Source organism: Alternaria burnsii (assembly GCF_013036055.1).
Source record: "Alternaria burnsii strain CBS107.38 chromosome Unknown 726, whole genome shotgun sequence".
In the NCBI taxonomy this organism is placed as follows: domain Eukaryota; kingdom Fungi; phylum Ascomycota; class Dothideomycetes; order Pleosporales; family Pleosporaceae; genus Alternaria; species Alternaria burnsii.
Window position 1 is genome coordinate 382897 of NW_024066126.1, and position 16615 is coordinate 399511.

At 45.9% G+C, this 16615-nt stretch overlaps 5 protein-coding genes across 5 annotated transcripts; 2 read left to right on the forward strand and 3 right to left on the reverse strand.

Moving 5' to 3' along the window:
- Nucleotides 1-19: 19 nt before the first annotated feature.
- GT037_010294 (guanine nucleotide exchange factor) lies at nucleotides 20-5038 on the forward strand (the record flags this gene model as incomplete). The annotated part of the gene is made up of 5 exons (XM_038935341.1): nucleotides 20-398; nucleotides 449-2994; nucleotides 3039-3674; nucleotides 3722-4217; nucleotides 4269-5038. The coding sequence occupies 5 exons, from the start codon at nucleotides 20-22 to the stop codon at nucleotides 5036-5038; spliced, it is 4827 nt and encodes a 1608-aa protein (XP_038782137.1).
- A 563-nt stretch (nucleotides 5039-5601) lies between these two features.
- GT037_010295 (nucleoside diphosphatase protein) lies at nucleotides 5602-7819 on the reverse strand (the record flags this gene model as incomplete). Its single annotated transcript, XM_038935342.1, has 3 exons — nucleotides 5602-7544; nucleotides 7600-7726; nucleotides 7787-7819. Coding segments are annotated over 3 exons (2103 nt in total), but the record flags the coding sequence as incomplete, so codon positions are not given.
- A 1197-nt stretch (nucleotides 7820-9016) lies between these two features.
- On the reverse strand, nucleotides 9017-9867 carry GT037_010296 (uncharacterized protein; the record flags this gene model as incomplete). Its single annotated transcript, XM_038935343.1, has 3 exons — nucleotides 9017-9307; nucleotides 9360-9586; nucleotides 9639-9867. 3 exons carry the CDS (start codon nucleotides 9865-9867, stop codon nucleotides 9017-9019), a joined length of 747 nt encoding a protein of 248 aa, XP_038782139.1.
- A 251-nt stretch (nucleotides 9868-10118) lies between these two features.
- GT037_010297 (mfs general substrate transporter) lies at nucleotides 10119-12153 on the forward strand (the record flags this gene model as incomplete). Its single annotated transcript, XM_038935344.1, has 4 exons — nucleotides 10119-10439; nucleotides 10490-11767; nucleotides 11856-11922; nucleotides 12014-12153. The coding sequence occupies 4 exons, from the start codon at nucleotides 10119-10121 to the stop codon at nucleotides 12151-12153; spliced, it is 1806 nt and encodes a 601-aa protein (XP_038782140.1).
- A 91-nt stretch (nucleotides 12154-12244) lies between these two features.
- GT037_010298 (uncharacterized protein) lies at nucleotides 12245-13303 on the reverse strand (the record flags this gene model as incomplete). The annotated part of the gene is made up of 2 exons (XM_038935345.1): nucleotides 12245-12889; nucleotides 12956-13303. 2 exons carry the CDS (start codon nucleotides 13301-13303, stop codon nucleotides 12245-12247), a joined length of 993 nt encoding a protein of 330 aa, XP_038782141.1.
- Nucleotides 13304-16615: the final 3312 nt, after the last annotated feature.

The window sequence follows — 16615 nt, forward strand, 5'->3', positions numbered from 1 at the left end:
CCCCGAACCCTTCAGCACCATGTCGAGCACAGATGGCGACGACCACGTCGCGTCAACACTTCAAGAGACAATTGTGGACCTGGATCCACGGCCCATTACCGTCGCAGTCAACCCAGTAGCTCTGGTGGTCACAGAATGCATTACCGTCACGTCGGCGATGCGAAAGCATGCCCGCTGGGCGCACTCTTCAGTCGCAGCTATACTGGGCAGCTCCTCGAACAAGACGCCGGCCGTCCAACGACGCGACCGCACAGGACAAGGCATCATAAGCGCAGGAGAGCAAGAGGAAGCCGTACCGAGCAGATGGGGCCTACGCGGGAAGAAGGGCAAGAGCATGCAGGACAATCCCCTCATGTCTGCATTTGCGCGCCTGAGGAATGACCTGAAGGGCTGCAAAGGTGAAGATGGCAGTCCGGACAGAACACGAGCTAAGCTAATGCGACACCAGATATCCGGACCTTCGATACCCCCTCTATGCTCCACCCCTTTCTGCAGGTCATCCGCTCTTCATCCACCTCCGCGCCCATAACCTCGCTTGCCCTCATTGCTATCACCAAGTTCCTGTCGTACGGCATAATTGGCCATGACTCTCCACGTCTACCAGAAGCTATGCAACAGCTCTCCTCTGCCATCACCCACTGCCGATTCGAGGCCAGCGACTCGGCCGCCGACGAGATTGTGCTCCTTCGCATACTCAGGCTTATGGAGGTCATGATATCAGGTCGAGGCGGAGAAGTACTGGGCGACGAAAGTGTGTGCGAGATGATGGAGACAGGCTTGAGCATGTGCTGCCAAGCGAGACTGTCAGAGCTGCTGCGACGCTCGGCGGAGATCGCCATGGTCTCCATGTGTCAAGTCATATTTCGGCGACTGAAAACGCTGGAGATCGAATCGCCAGATGAACTTGACGCCATGGACGAGGAGCTGGAAGGACAGGACGACCAAGAGGGCCTGAGAATGGACCCAACAGCAAATGGCGAGGGAGACTCTGCACAGCACAAGGTTGAAGCCCTTCAGCAGCCAAGTGACCCAGAGAAAGGCCATGAGGACAATGACAGTGCCGGGAACCCTGCGAGCAGTACCCTGGATCTCTCAGCAACGGCCGAGGATGGCCAGCCGCAAGCCCCTCTTGAGATCAAGCCTTACTCGCTGCCTTCTATAAGAGAGCTTTTCAGAGTTCTGGTCGATTTGTTAGACCCGCATGACCGTCAACATACTGACACGATGCGCGTCATGGCGTTGCGCATCGTGGACGTCGCTCTCGAAGTCGCTGGACCGTCGATAGCAAGTCATCCCAGTCTGGCGAACCTGGCCAAGGACACTTTGTGCAGGCACATTTTCCAGCTCGTCAGGTCAGACAACATGGCCATATTGAACGAATCTTTGAGAGTCGCAGGTACGTTGCTGGCGACATGCAGAAACGTCCTCAAGCTGCAGCAAGAGCTCTACCTCTCATACCTGGTCGCTTGTCTTTTTCCACGGGTGGAGATACCAGTCGAGCCCGGTATTGAGCCTTCAATATACGAAGGTGTCCCGCATGCGCCCAGCCTCATCAAGCAGCCACCACAGCAGAATAGCAGCTCTAGTGGCCGTTCAACTCCAGTACCTGTCAAAGATCGCCAGAAGCTGGGACTAGAAGGAGGTGCTCGAAAGCCAGATGCCCGAGAAGCCATGATAGAAAACCTAGGTGGCTTGGTCCGGATTCCTTCTTACATGGCTGAACTCTTCGTCAACTATGACTGTGAGATTGACCGTGGGGACGTCTGTATGGACATAGTTGGACTCCTGTCAAGAAACGCTTTTCCAGACTCTGCGACATGGAGCACCGTTAATGTACCTCCGCTATGTCTGGATGCTCTTCTCGGTTTTGCGCAATCGATGGCAGATCGCCTGGACGATGAACCGGTGACAGAAGGCTATCCTAGTGCCGAGTCACTGCGCAAGCAGCGAGCGCTTAAGGCTGTCATCATCCGTGGTGCAACCAAGTTTAATGAGAAGCCCAAGGCTGGCATTGCCTATCTTGCATCTCAAGGCATCATTCGAGACCCTGACGATCCTCAATGTATCGCTGAGTTCGTCAAGGGTACTGCAAGAGTTGACAAGAAGGTACTGGGAGAGTTCATATCCAAGAAAGGAAACGAGGCGGTATTGAGTGCTTTCATCGATTTGTTCGATTTCACAGGGCAGCGAATTGATGAGGCTCTTCGACAGCTCCTACACGCGTTCCGTCTCCCTGGTGAATCAGCCCTGATCGAGCGAATTCTGTCCGAGTTCTCCGAGAAATATTTCAAAATGGCGAAGCCAGAAGGCATCGCCAACCACGATGCTATTTACATCCTCACCTACGCTGTCATCATGTTGAACACTGATCAGCACAATCCCAACATGAAGCAAAAGCGAATGCAGTTTGAAGACTTCCGAAAGAACGTCCGCGGCGTCAACGACGGCAAGGACTTCGACCCAGAGTTCTTGCAGGGAATCTATGAATCCATCAAGAACCGGGAGATCATATTACCGGAAGAGCATAGTGACCGAAATGCATATGACCACGCGTGGAAGGAGTTATTGGTCAAGTGTCAGTCGACCTCGGATATCGTCATCTGCGATACCAACATTTTCGACGCAGACATGTTTGCTGCGACATGGAAGCCAATCATCGCGACATTGTCTTATGTCTTCATGTCCGCCACTGACGATGCTGTCTTCTCACGCGTTGTTCAGGGCTTCGACCAGTGCGCGCAGATTGCTGCCAAGTACGGACTGACTGATGCTCTCGACCGTATCATCTCGTGTTTGTCATACATCAGCACACTCGCTCCCGATGTGCCACCAAGCACTTCACTCAATACCGAAGTCCAAGCGGACAAAAAGAGCGTCATGGTCAGCGAGACTGCTGTGCGGTTCGGTCGTGACGGCAGGGCGCAACTAGCGACTGTGGTCTTGTTCCAGGTCATCAAGGGTAATGAGGCATCGATAAGAGATGGATGGCAACACGTAAGACTGTCAACCCTTTTTCAGCATATCGCTAACAGTCTTAGCTCATTCGCATCATGGTGAATCTATTCGTCAACTCGCTGATACCCCCATACTTCCTCTCCTTTCAGAAGACGCTTGCTCTAGCACCGATACCACTCCAGAATCCCGCGCAAGTGATTGACCGCGCAGAGCGTCCGGCGGATACTGGCATCTTCTCGGCACTGACATCCTACGTCTCGAGCTTCGCCAACGACGAGCCTCCGGAGCCGTCAGATCAAGAGATCGAGTACACGCTATGCACCGTGGATACTGTCAAGGAGTGTCATTTTGAAGATATTCTTGCAAACATCAGTCAACTACCTGTGGAGTCTCTGCGATCGCTTCTGGCCTCACTGCTTGAGCATCTCCCCGAAGATGGCTCGCCCAGGGTTATCGTTGTGAAGCCTGAGATACCTGGCGCAAGTCCACGGACGACTGGCCCGAAGCAGAAGGGTAAAGGCCCGCTCTACGACCCAAGCCTTGTGTTTGTGCTCGAACTAGCCACCGTTCTAGCTCTCAGAGACGAAGAGACGGTCAAGGAGCTCGCCAAGGATGTGACAGATGCTTTGACGTCTGTCATTCGAGACGCTCCTAAACACCATTATGTGGTCATTGCGCGATCGGTGTACTATCTGCTCAGCCTTTTGAAAGCTAGCAATGTAAGTCTCGATGCCTCTCCATGGGATATATATACTGATGAAATTAGGACTACGATTTCATCCGTGCCCCAGTCCTCATGCACACATTCTCAAGCTTCAACGATGCTCTCCTGCATGAGTGCGCTCAGCCAATCTTGAAGGGACTGACAGACTGCTGCAAAGGCTCCAATGCCCTTCGTAGTGAACTTGCAGGCTCACCAGACTTCTGGACCATTCTCAACAGGCTTGCAAGCGTGCCTGATGCTGCTGGGGACGTTTTCCAGCTTGTCGAAGACCTTACCACTTCTCCTCAACCCGGCATCACTGCTGACAATTACGAAGCTGCGATTGCGCTTCTCAACGAGTTTGCAACTGCAGCCCAAGTAGGTGCTCGAGAAGAGCAACTGCATGACCAGGCTGCACGACGCAACAAGGGACAGAAGCCTAAGAAGCTTGAGAATAGTGAGATAGTCGTACGCGGCAGCACCGCTATGAGCATCGTCTTCCAGCTTTCCAGCAGAGTGCCGAATTTCATCGAGCAGTCTCATCTCGAAACGACTGAAGGTAGAAGGAATGCGCATGTCGCTCAGGTTCGAAATGCTAACATACTTACAGCATGGACGGCCTACTGGTCACCCATTCTCAAGACCCTCGCGCATCAATGTCTCAACCCTTGCCGATCGTTGCGTCAACAAGCCTTCTCTTCACTCCAACGCACACTTCTTTCCAACGATCTCGCTTCCCCCGAACATCGAGAATGGACCGCGATCTTCAGCGAGGTCTTGATCCCACTCATTACCCAGCTTCTTAAACCAGAAGTCTATCAGTCTGATCCACTAGGTATGAGCGAAACCCGGGTCCGAGCCGCTACGCTGCTGAGCAAGGTATTCCTCCATTACTTGGTGCTGCTTGATGGTTTGTCTGGTGAAGAGAAGGAGGACGGAGAGAAGAGCCTGTCTTTCGAAGAATTATGGATTACGATTGTGGGCATAATGGACCGCCTGGGCAATAGCGGACAGGGCGACATGGAAGAAGCTGTCGCCGAGAATCTAAAGAACATGCTTCTAGTACTCAGCAATGGCGGGTACCTTGCGCCACCCGACGAAAACCCCGAGCGAGAGGACCTCTGGCATGAGACCTGGAAGCGCATCAATCGCTTCCAACCCAGCCTTTTCGCTGAGTTGTTCCCCGATGAAGCCGGGAAGCGTGCAAGACCGCGACCTAGCAAGGATGAAAGAACGCCAAAGAGTGAGCCTATCATAGATGGTAGGGAGATGGATGTTGCCGAGAGGAAGAAGGGCGGCAGCAGTAGCAATGGAGATACGGTGGATGGTAGTGACGAGGCCGAGGAAGACCAGGAGAAAGTCGCAGAGAAGGAAGGCTAGCAGCTACTTCAGCGTGCAGGGATCTGAAGATCGGGCGCGTGAGTGTAGCATTATCGTCAAGTCAAAGCGTAGATGGACTGAGAAGTAATGAAGACGATAACATGACGCTGCGCCCGTTTCACTTGTTCATCCATTGCTCGTCATCACGTTCACGCCAAGGTTTGGTAATAGTTGCTCTACTGGCATCTATCGAGGTTCCCAGACTCAGGAAGAGACCTGAAAATCACTCTGCTAGCCCATGTCCCACAGGCTTAGTGACAATCGTCAAACACATTGGGCATGTTATCCATGTTATAGCATCAGTCGAATAGCTTCTGATTTGAATGTCTTTAGATTTGATTGTGCATACTGCTCTAGACTGTAGCGAAAAAATGAATAGCTTCATGTAGCACATGGTATATACAACCGTGTCCTGTGTATAGGCAAAATGTCTCTACTCGACGAGACAACACCTTGACACCAGATTGCACCAAGATTCCCTCTCTAATATACTACGAAGAAAAGTGATTCGTGGCCCATATAACTCCAAGCCGAAGATTAAACGCCGTCGTCAATAAAGCCGTTCACTCATCAAGTTTGCTCATCCCCTTTCCTCTCTTCGGACTGCTGGCGCGGCTTTTTATTCTCTCCCTGCTATACGTCCGGCTCAGCTCGAATGCGCTCGGTGGACCCAGACCCAAACCAGTGCCCTCCCTGACAACATCTCCTGCGGTGGTCGTGCCGAAATAACTTGGTCCGCCGGGAACAGATTCAGTCTTGATCTGCGGCGTCGCCCAACCACTCGTCCTGCCTACTTTGGACCCCTCAGAGGAATCCGAGAATTCGTTATCCGATGAGTCCAGATAAGTCTCCTCAAGTTCGAACTCGTTTGCCGCATCCCCATCTTCCAAGTCAACACGTTCGTAAGGTTGCTGAGTGTGCGACGAGGCGCCGCCTAAGCCAAAAAGTTTAGCTGGAAAGCCGCGACCGCGACGGCGATGAAGAGGGTCTTTGCCCTGTTTGCTCTTGAAAAGTCTGCCGATGTACTGCTTGACTGTGTTCCTCCTCTCTTTGCCAAGTATGAGGCAGAAGATGAAAATGAAGATGAATATCATGATGAAAAAGCCGGGTATACGCTGTGGGTGCTCGACGAAAAGACGGTGCCAGTCGCTGTCTGATTCGAACTCTCTAGGTACCCCACCAGGATATTGGAAGTCTGATGGTATCCCCGGGACGTTGGAGCCAAAGCCTACTGCCAGCGCCTTTTCGGAGGGTAGTGGAACCTCGCTCGAAGCGTAAAGGACCATCTTGCCGAGGGTCCAGCTGACTTCCACGTCGTTGATCTTGTTGACTGCTTGGAACGGGTCCAGGAACCCCTTTGTCTTTGCGTTGTCGATGACAGCTTTAGTGGTGTTTTGGCTACCTTTCATGGCTTCGATACCAACTCGAGGGACGCCGATTCCATCGTGAAGCATATTGATGACCCAGGAAGCTTTGAAGCAGACATCCCGTGCCTTCTCCTCGTCGACTTTATGACCCCACTTTTCCTTCTTGATACCCTTCTCTATGCTCTTCCAGTCTTGACTACAGAACTCGTCCACTCGCTCCTGGTATGTTTTGAGATCGTAGGCCTTGTCCTTGTGTCCGTGTTCGAAAATCTCATGCGTAGTATGCCAGTATTCGGATACGCCTACGAAGTGGTTCACGTTGAAGTCGATGGCAGGAACATGCTGACCGTTGAACAAACACGGCGAGTCTTTACACTCTTTCTCTTTCTCCAACAACGGGAACGTCCGGTGCAAGCATTCCGCGAACTGGCCCGTACCAATCAGTTTCGCCGCGGTCTTCTGTTTGGGCTTATCGTCGTCATCGTCGTCGTCGTCCAAGTCAATGATCTTGCCATCTTTTGTAACCTCTAGCTCGAGATCTGCTGGTAGGCAAGGATCAGGTAGCTCAGTCTCCGCGCTCGACTCCAATAAAGCCTTGATATATCGCTCTCTCGCTTGATTGACACCAAATCCCAACCAAGTTGTCACAAAGACCTTGTACTCTAGCGGTGTACCATCAATCGTTCGTAGTCGCATGAGCGTCAAATCGTTCGCGTGCTTTTCCGCTTCGGTTGCATTTGGGGCGAAGGCGATCTGAGCCGATGCGCCTCCCATGTCCAGAAATCCATACGTGTTGTGTCCCTTGCCATGATCGTGTTCCTTTGGCTGGTCAAATCCGCCGAGTAGGTAATTCGCCGCTATCCAGCCATACAGGCCCTCTGTCTCTCCTGGAATGACCTGCACGTGCACATCGCAATCGGGCAGTTGAAACTGAGTGGTAGCGCGCGCAAACTCGCAGACTTCCTTCAACACTTCTTTCCGTTGTCGTTCAGGAAGTATGCGCATGCCCGCCGTCGCAAGCAGGAATAGAGGCGTGTTCGGGACTTCTTCCAGGGGTACATGCTTAAGTGCATGGCTGAGGAGTTTGTCGAGGTGTTCGGGTCCGACATCGTGAGGGTGTTCGCCGAAAGTTGAGATACCTGTCCCACCTTCCGTCAGACGACTGTTGGCCAGAGTCCCCTCTCACCCACATACCTGGATGTATCTTCTTCGTCCACTTCTTGTCGGTTTCTATGACGGGCAGGCTGTGTAGTTGTGCATCGCTGGCCTTCTTGCGAGCTGCGTCGCTATTGAGCCATCGGTAAACATGGACGCGCGTCCCCTATGATATGGTTAGCTGGGACCCTGCGATAACTGCACACCGACTGTTTGGAAAACTTACAGAGGACCCAGCATCCAGGACAACACCATATCTCCCTGTTCATCAAACAGTGTCAGCGTGCGAGCTGTGTGGAGGGCATAGGGCTGCATATGGGTGGTTGCGTACACTTTCCCATCGAGAGAGTCAGGATCCAAGGACGGCTATCTAGCAATGCGCATGCGGAAAGCAACAGTGGTTATTACAAGAGATATGTCGGAAGAGGATGGTAGCGGCGCGGCCGGAATCGAACAGGTGCTTTGCGTAAAACGAGCGACGTGAAGGAGGGGAGTAGTTAGTGATGGCGGATAAGTAAAGGTTGAGACTTGGACCCTGGCAGCTGGCGGCGCCGCTTCCAGAAGGCGCATGGATCAGCGTCCCGCGTCCGCTGCGACGTTTTATGGGGCGGAACAAATGTGCGAGCGGCCAGTTACCGGTAGTTTATGACGTGAGCCTCTGACTTTCGACGCGATCGTCGTTTTCACTCTCGCGCAAGAACCACGTTTCACTTATTGTTTTTCACAACGGTGGTCCTGACAAGTTGTAGGAGCGCTGAGTGGTACTCGCTAGTGCAGACTCGACAGGCTCCGGTACGCTTGTCACCTAAGGTTTTGGTAGCTAAATACTCCGTATCGCGCCACATAAGTGCAGGGGCGGCAATAAGAAGGATCAACAGTGTCGTGCATGAACATTCCCAGCGCTTCAGAGTGACTATGACGTATCAGCATCCTATGTGCTATGTCCATGTGGCAATTGAGTGTTAGATCTTGATTAGGTGTCAGCCAGAGTGAATGGAGAATGCAAGCTAGCATTGCATAGGTAAACTGAAGGCCGTGGCTCTGCTCAATCATGCAACAACGGGGCTAATTCCTAATTGGCATTGGCAAAAATGTGGTATGGCAAACAGATTGACAAAAAGAAAAATTTCATGTGACCTCGAGGCGATTTGAACGCCTAACCTTCAGGATGCTCCAGAGGAACTGGAATCTGACGCGCTACCATTGCGCCACGAAGCCGGTCTTGCTGATTTGAAAGACCTGACAAATATAAACAATATATAGATATGCGTGGAGTTCTGCTTTACTAGCTGCCAGCGTGGCTCATCACCTGTCAGTAAGTGCATGTGGGGCAGCCCACCTTTCAAACCCATTTGTCTGAAATACCTTCTTCACGTGTTGCGGCTAGCTCTCGGCATGCAAGCACATAGCTATATTCGATCATTAAGCGTCTTTCAAGCTTAACGTCCGAACATTCCTAATCCTCAAGTAAGAATCTCAAGAACGCTTTGGCAATGACTACTCCGTCATGGTGATTCCCGACCCTCGCCAGTGCATCCTTTGCCTGCTCGTCTTCAAAAATACCCTGCTCCGCCCTCATCTTGACCAAGTAGCTTACGATAGGCTCGGTGAACTCAGGATGTCCTTGCACAGAGATGAGCTTGCCCTTTTTGTACATGCCCTGCACCAGACACCGTGGTGATCCTCCCAGTTTTTCCACGCCTTCCGGATACTCGAAGACAATGTCTTTATGCATTTGGTGGATTGCCTGTAACTTTTAGCATGACAGATTGTAATCGCCTTGGTTCTGAGAGACATACCAACGTATCTTGTTGGAAGATCTCTTTGCCTTTTGCGGTGAGTTGTACTGGCAGCACTGAGATTTCCCATCCGTCGTCGCTGCGTCCAACTTTGACCCCTGCAGCTCTTCCAAGAATTTGGTGACCAAAGCAAACACCGATGATGCGAATCCGATCTTGCTTCAACAGTCTCTCCGTGAACTCGACCAGCTTCAGTATCCACGGGTCGTTATCGAAGGAGTTGTGTTCTGCGCCACATCAGCCACGCTCTTCAACGTTGCTTTTTCGGGTGATACATACTCGAGCCCGAGATCAGTACGGCATCTACATTTTCCAAGTCTGGATATTCCTGCGCTGTGACCACATCAAATGCGCTCAATTCAAGATCTTGCTTTGGCGATAAGCCCAGTTCCGTGGCTGCGGTTTCCAATAACGTGGTGAAGATACGATCATATCTACCGTACTTCTCGACGACCGCGGCTGGCGGCGTGTCGCATTCGAGGATAGCTATTCTCAGAGGTGTCTTCATGTTTCTGGATGTCTACGATTCGAGTTGCAAAGAGCGAGATAACGCCGTCTTTGATAACGGGAAAGTGACGGCGAATTCGGGAGCACTAGCGTGATTCGGCTCGTTGGCACCTGCACCACGAAAGCTTGTCAGCTCTGGCTCTCCCTGGCTCTCCCTGGTTTCACCTTCGCTAACCCAATTCCAGCGGCGGCGTGAATCTGAGACTCAAAGACGAATCACGCGTGATCCAAAGACAATTGACATCTGCTGTTATGTCATCGTGCGCATCCGAGCGAACACCGCTTCTTCGCTCCGATTCGGCAAACCACCGGGACGACTCTCATCTAATTACCGACAATGCAATCACGACCGCAGAGGTAGCGGAACAGGGGGAGGGCGCTGCACCTCAATTCCCAGCATCAGGAAACAGGAAAAACAGTTTGCGTGCTCCATCGCTCAAGCCTAATGTTGATGGGCCCGATATCGCGCACGAAGCAGAGAGCCTGGTCAAGTTTCAGAAAGATGGAAAACTTGAAGGCGTTGGGGTGTGGAAATTTAGACTGGTGTTTGGTGGCATTCTGCTCGGGTACTTTGTGAGTTTCTGAAACATATCGAAATACTAATACTGACTGTGTACTGGCAGATTGCCATGTTTGACTCTACCTTGATGGCATCAAGTCATCCAGTCATTACATCGTACTTTCATGCGTCAAATTCAGCGTCATGGTTATCGACGGCCTTCTTGCTTACGTCAACATCGCTTCAACCACTAATGGGTCGACTCTCAGATACTGTTGGCCGTCGACCGTTGTATCTGGCGGGTCTCGTTGTCCTTGCGGCGACGACCGCATGGTGCGCTCTTGCGCAGACCATCGGTAGCTTCATCGCGGCGCGAGCTCTCTGTGGCATCGGCGCGGCCGGAGTACTGTCAATGGGCAACATCATGACCAACGATCTAGTCAGTATCGAAGTCCGAGGCACTTACCAGGCCTACATCAACCTCTTCTATGGAGGCGGCTCCGCTTGTGGGGCGGCTTTTGGCGGCGTGCTTTGCGACAAATTAGGATGGCGGATGACTTTTGCTGTACAGATTCCTGTCCTAGTGTTGCTCTTGGTCAATGCCATATTCACGACACCATCTTCTCTAGGTCCAAATCTGGCCAAGCGCTACGGCTTAGGTCTAAAAGATGGTCTCAAGGGATTCGATGTCGCTGGATCCATGCTGCTGACTGTCTCCGTCGCGTTCCTCATTCTAGGGTTGAACCTTGGTGGCAACATATACCCATGGAAACATTGGGTCGTTATTACTTCGCTGGTGGTGGCAACAGTAACGGGCGCAATCCTGGTCAAAGTTGAGTCGAGGGCTTCGCGAGCGGTCATGCCTCTGCCTATGTTGTTTAGCAGGCCCCGAGGCAACCTCGTTTTCAACAATTTCTTCGCTCAGGTGGGAATGAACACCATTTTGTTCAACGCACCGCTGTACTTCCAAGCTGTTGAGCTTGAGACAGCTTCGGTGTCCGGGTTTCGCCTTGCAGGCCCTTCTGTTGCCCTCACTATATGCGGCGTCTCTGCAGGCTTCATCATGACCGCCACCGGGCGCATGAAATGGCTGATTGTACTTGGCTCTCTCTCCATGCTGTTGGGAGCTTTTTGCCTCTCTTTAATGTGGGACGGGATACCAAAATGGCTTGCCACGATTTTTCTGGTCCCTTCGAGTATTGGTCAAGGCTTGAGCTTCCCAGCAACGAGCCTTGCAGTCCTTGCGACAAGCACACAGGAGGATCAGGCGGTGATGACCAGCACACTCATCTTATGGCGTAGCTTGGGCATCGTGATGGGTGTCTCACTGAGTAGTCTCATCTTACAGAATGCTTTGACATCACACCTTGAGAGCCTGGTGTCCGGTCACAACAAGACTAAGGTACGCATTGCCCCATCCCTAAAGCTTGAGCGGTAATGCTGTGCTGTTATCCTGGTCAAAACTGTTCGATGCTAACCTGTCCAAATAGATCATACAACGTGTTCGTAAATCGGTCCGCAGCATTGCCGACCTAGATCCCAAGCATCAGAGTCAAGGTTCGTCTCACTCGCATCCTGTAACGTTTTACAGTGGTGGTCACGTCCACAGTCTGCTTCTAGCTGAGATTGACACTAACTCCATTTCTAGTGATCGAGGCATATAGCCGTAGCCTACGCTTGGTCTTTATTTCGGCAATCGTCATGTTTATCATTGTCAATTTGCTCGTAATCGCAATCGATTTACCACAGCTGAGGAAAAAAGCATCTTCAGATGACGAAGACGAATGAGGGGAGGAATCAGAGGTTTAGTAGAACAATGGATTATATATCACGGCGAAGCTCAAATACATTCGTATACACAAGGATATGACTTGTGCACCTATAACTTCCATTTGGCGAACCACTCCAGAATGAACGGCGTAGCGTCCCATGTAGTAGGTCCGTTCCTCAGTGTGTCGAATGGTTCACCTTGGGCCTTGCGACTGGGCCATCCGTGACCAAATCCCTGGATACTCCTGTGAACAACAACATCTTTGACACCATTGCACTGCCATCGTCGCTCTGTAACCTTGTCGCTGGCTATGTTCACAGCTGAAGGGTTGCTCAAGCAATTATCATGCTTCGCCCAATCCTCAACCCAGTTCAGAACCGGGATAGAAGCTGGTGGTGGATTGTTGTTGCCATCGTATGCAACCACGCTATCGTTCAGCCCATGCAGATTCATGTAGGGAAGTGCTCGTCCCTGCAGGTTAGGAAGACATCCTCCCTGAAATAGAGGCTCCGTAAGACTTGCGTCCGGATAAAATGCGCCTGCCACTGTTGCAAAGGCCGCAAATCGTTTATTGAGCTTTGGGTCGCACATCAAAAGTCCAGTCAGTCCACCACCGTTAGAAAGACCAGCGGCGTATATACGGCTTTCATCGATGCAGAGCGTGGATGTGAGATGTGAAAGGAGTTCATCAACAAAGATTCTGTCGTCAATCACCGAAGATGTAGGAGCCAGCGGGTCTCCAAGCCATTGCACCTAAACCATATGATTAGACCCATTGATTGTTGATCTCGACGAGAAATATCGATTCGAATGACTTACACCGGGGGGCTGAACATTCATGCCCTCTGGATAGACCACAATGGTATTCGGATTGAAAGCCGGATTTGACAACTCGCTGATCACTTCCATGCTCCTGGCTGGCTGCTGCTGACCATGAAAAGCAATTACCAGCGGTGAAGCTTTCTTGTTTGCGACATCGAACGATGATGGCAGGTGGATAATGTATTGACGCTCGGTTGTTTTGCCAATGACGGATTTCGAGGACAGAGTCACATTGGTGGTAGATTTGCCTGGCGTGAGCCCCGACGATAGGCTGCTTCCACAGCCAGAGCTGGCTGCGAGCGCGATAGGACAAAGAGCATACAGAACAAGCGAGAGAGTGTGCATGGCTGCGATGGTGTGATGCGAATAGCAGATGGCGTAGAACAGACTACTAGATCATCATGCTGCATACTTATATACAGCCCCTACACACGATTAGAAGATTCACGGTGTAGAGTAACGCCGTACGAGATGACACGACGCTACGAATCGGCCCGTTCGGCCATGAAATTGAGAAGACTGTCAGCAGCGTCAATGCTCCTTCGGCCCGGTTTACTAGCGGTCTAGCAAGCACCGAAGTTCGAAGCTGGGAGTCTAAAGGGACTATAATTACTGTAAATCTAGAGCGTTGCAGACAGACTCTTTATAAGCGATTAGAAGACAAATATAAAAGAATAATTAGTAGCTATTATATACAACATATTAGATAAACTCTAATCTAAGAGCTATAACCTACTTTGAATTTAGTTAACGTGCTAGTAATAAAATATAAGTAAAAAGTCTTTGTATATACTATATAATAAAACAGTAAGAAAATATCTAAAGGTCTACAGTATATAGTAGAGCACTTACTATTACGAAGTATATATAAGTATAATATACTTATCTAGGGATTATAGTATAATAAGGTAGTAGAGCTACTATACACAAATAAAGAATAATAAAAAAGTAGAGCCTTGCAATATACTAGAATAAAAGCTTTATATAATTAGCTATTAGCTTTAAAGTAAGTAGAAGTAAGCTATAAAAAAGTATAATAATATATTACTAGAAGGATACCTCTAGCTACTATTTATATTAACTCTAATAGGTTTTAGCTAAAAGTTAGCTACTTATTAGAATATTAGATTATAACTAAAGTTATAATCTAGCGTTTATACCTAGGTAGTAAGTAGTATTACTAGACTATAAGTACTTAAGTATATAATAAATTACTTAGAGTATAAATTCTTTTCTTTATACTAAACTACTTATTAAAACTTCTAGTAAGTCTTCTTTTTTATTTTATTTTCTTTACTAAGTTTATAAGATATAAGAAAAGATTTTTTTTTCTCTACTAGCGTCGCGCTTAACTACTTACTTTTTTTTATTATTCTAGACACGCTAAGTATAGATAAAAAAGTAATTAATAAGCTAGCTAGAATAATAGTAGCGTCTAATAAGTTATAAGAGATTAATTTTTATAAAGCTATCTATAACGCTAAGTTATTCTACCTACTAGTATATATCTATAGTAATATTATTATATAGAGGTAGCTGCCTATAAAGTTATTTAAAGTCTTATCTTTTATAATATTATTATTATTTATAAAGTTATAAGGTATAACTAAAGATTTAAGGCTAAGTTTAAAATTAAACTATATATTAATACTTCTTATAAAGTTATATACTAATAAGAGTAAATATTATTTAGTTTAAAGATAGAGAAAAAATTAGAGCTTAAAGTTACTCTCTTTAAGAGAAGAAACTTTACCTAAGTAGTATAAAGAGTAAAGTACTATAAACTAGCTTTTAATAGCGTAGATTTATTAAATCTAATAGAAATTATTAAGTAGCCTAGGAAACGTAAGCTTAAGTAAATTTGAAAGTAATATATAATATTTAATAGAAAATATAATAAATACGTATAAGAAATATAATATATGATACTACGCTCTACTAAGAAGGTAAAGACGCTTAGTAATATATTTATAAGAGTATTAGCTTTTAAAACTTTTATAAATTATCTATTATAGCTTTATTACTACAAATCTCTATATAGATTTAAAAATAGTATTAATACTAAGTATTATACTTATAGCTTAGGCTTGTTATAATACACTATTAAAGCTATATATAGTATTATATCGCTCTATTATTGCTATATATTTTAATATTATAAATGTAAATAGTCTCTTCTAAGCTTTTAATATATACCTTATAGTATTTCTATTCTATATATTATATAGAGCGTAACTATAAGTAATAGTACTTACTTTAAATTATTAAAGATAGTAAAAGATAGCTTATATATTTAGACTAAAGGTATTAATAATAAGAAAAGAAATTTTTACTTTACTTTATATAGTAAAGTATGCTTAATAAGTAAGTATACTTTATTAATAAGTATACTTTATAAGTTAGTATAGTAAATATTTTATTCTATTAGAGGATATATAGTTTTATTTTTTTTTCTTAAATTTCTTTCTTAAGACTAGTAGCCTAAGTAATAGTTACTATTATAAGAATGTTTTTTATAATCTAAAAAGTAAAAATAAGATATTTCCTACTATATACTTTAAGTTTTCTATATTTAAAACCTTTTTATAACTTTTTTATTATTTTTACTATACTTATAACTTATACTATAAAAAAAAGTTATAATAGAAAAAGTTATAAAGAGTATTAGACTATTACTTTATTATAAAATAAAATCTTATATTAATAAAGTAAAAGTAGAGATTTCTTTACTTACTTTCTATAAAGGTAATAAACTATTATTATAATATATATTTGTTCTTTTAAATATATCTTATATACTTAATACTAATGTCTTATATATAATATAATAATATTATTTATTCTTCTTATGTAGAACTTGTACTTTAATATAGTTTTAAGCTTTATTAGTAGGGATATTTAAATAATTTATTTTAAAGAAGCTTCTTTATATAATAAGAGTAAGTATAATAAGCGCATAGTAGCTAAGCTTACTATATAAATTGCTTATACTATATATAAGATATAGCTTATGATAAGAAGTAATATTATAAGCTTAAGTAAAAGCCTTATTATCTTTATATTTAAAGTAATTATAGTACTAACTATATAGTAACTTTTATATTTATATTCTTAGATTATTAATAGTTTTAGAAATAATTTATACATTCTAAGAAAGATAGTTAGTAAGCTTAACTAGCTATATAGGTTTTACTATTAAGAGAATCTACGTACTAGTAATTAAACGCAGACAAAACGCTATTAAAGTATACTATAGTATACTAGAGTAGAAGTGTCCCCCCTTAGGCCTTAGGGACAGGGCCTATAGTATTTCTATATTATATATTATTGCTTTATCGCGTTATTACATAATATTATAGTATTATTAAGAATATTTTAAGTAGTTAAGCTTAAACATACTTAAACGTCTTATTTTACTAACGTTTTAATACTAACTTTATACTTCTATATAATAAGTTACTTAATACTTTAATAGAATATACTTATTATTATAGCTATTACTAATACTATCTAGAGATTAAATAGTAATAGTATTATATATATTATAGTAATTACTTTATTATTAAGGTAAGTATAAGTACTATTATAATTATAATTATAATTATAATTACTACTAAGTAGCTATAAATACTTATAGCTTAGTAGTAGTTCTAATAT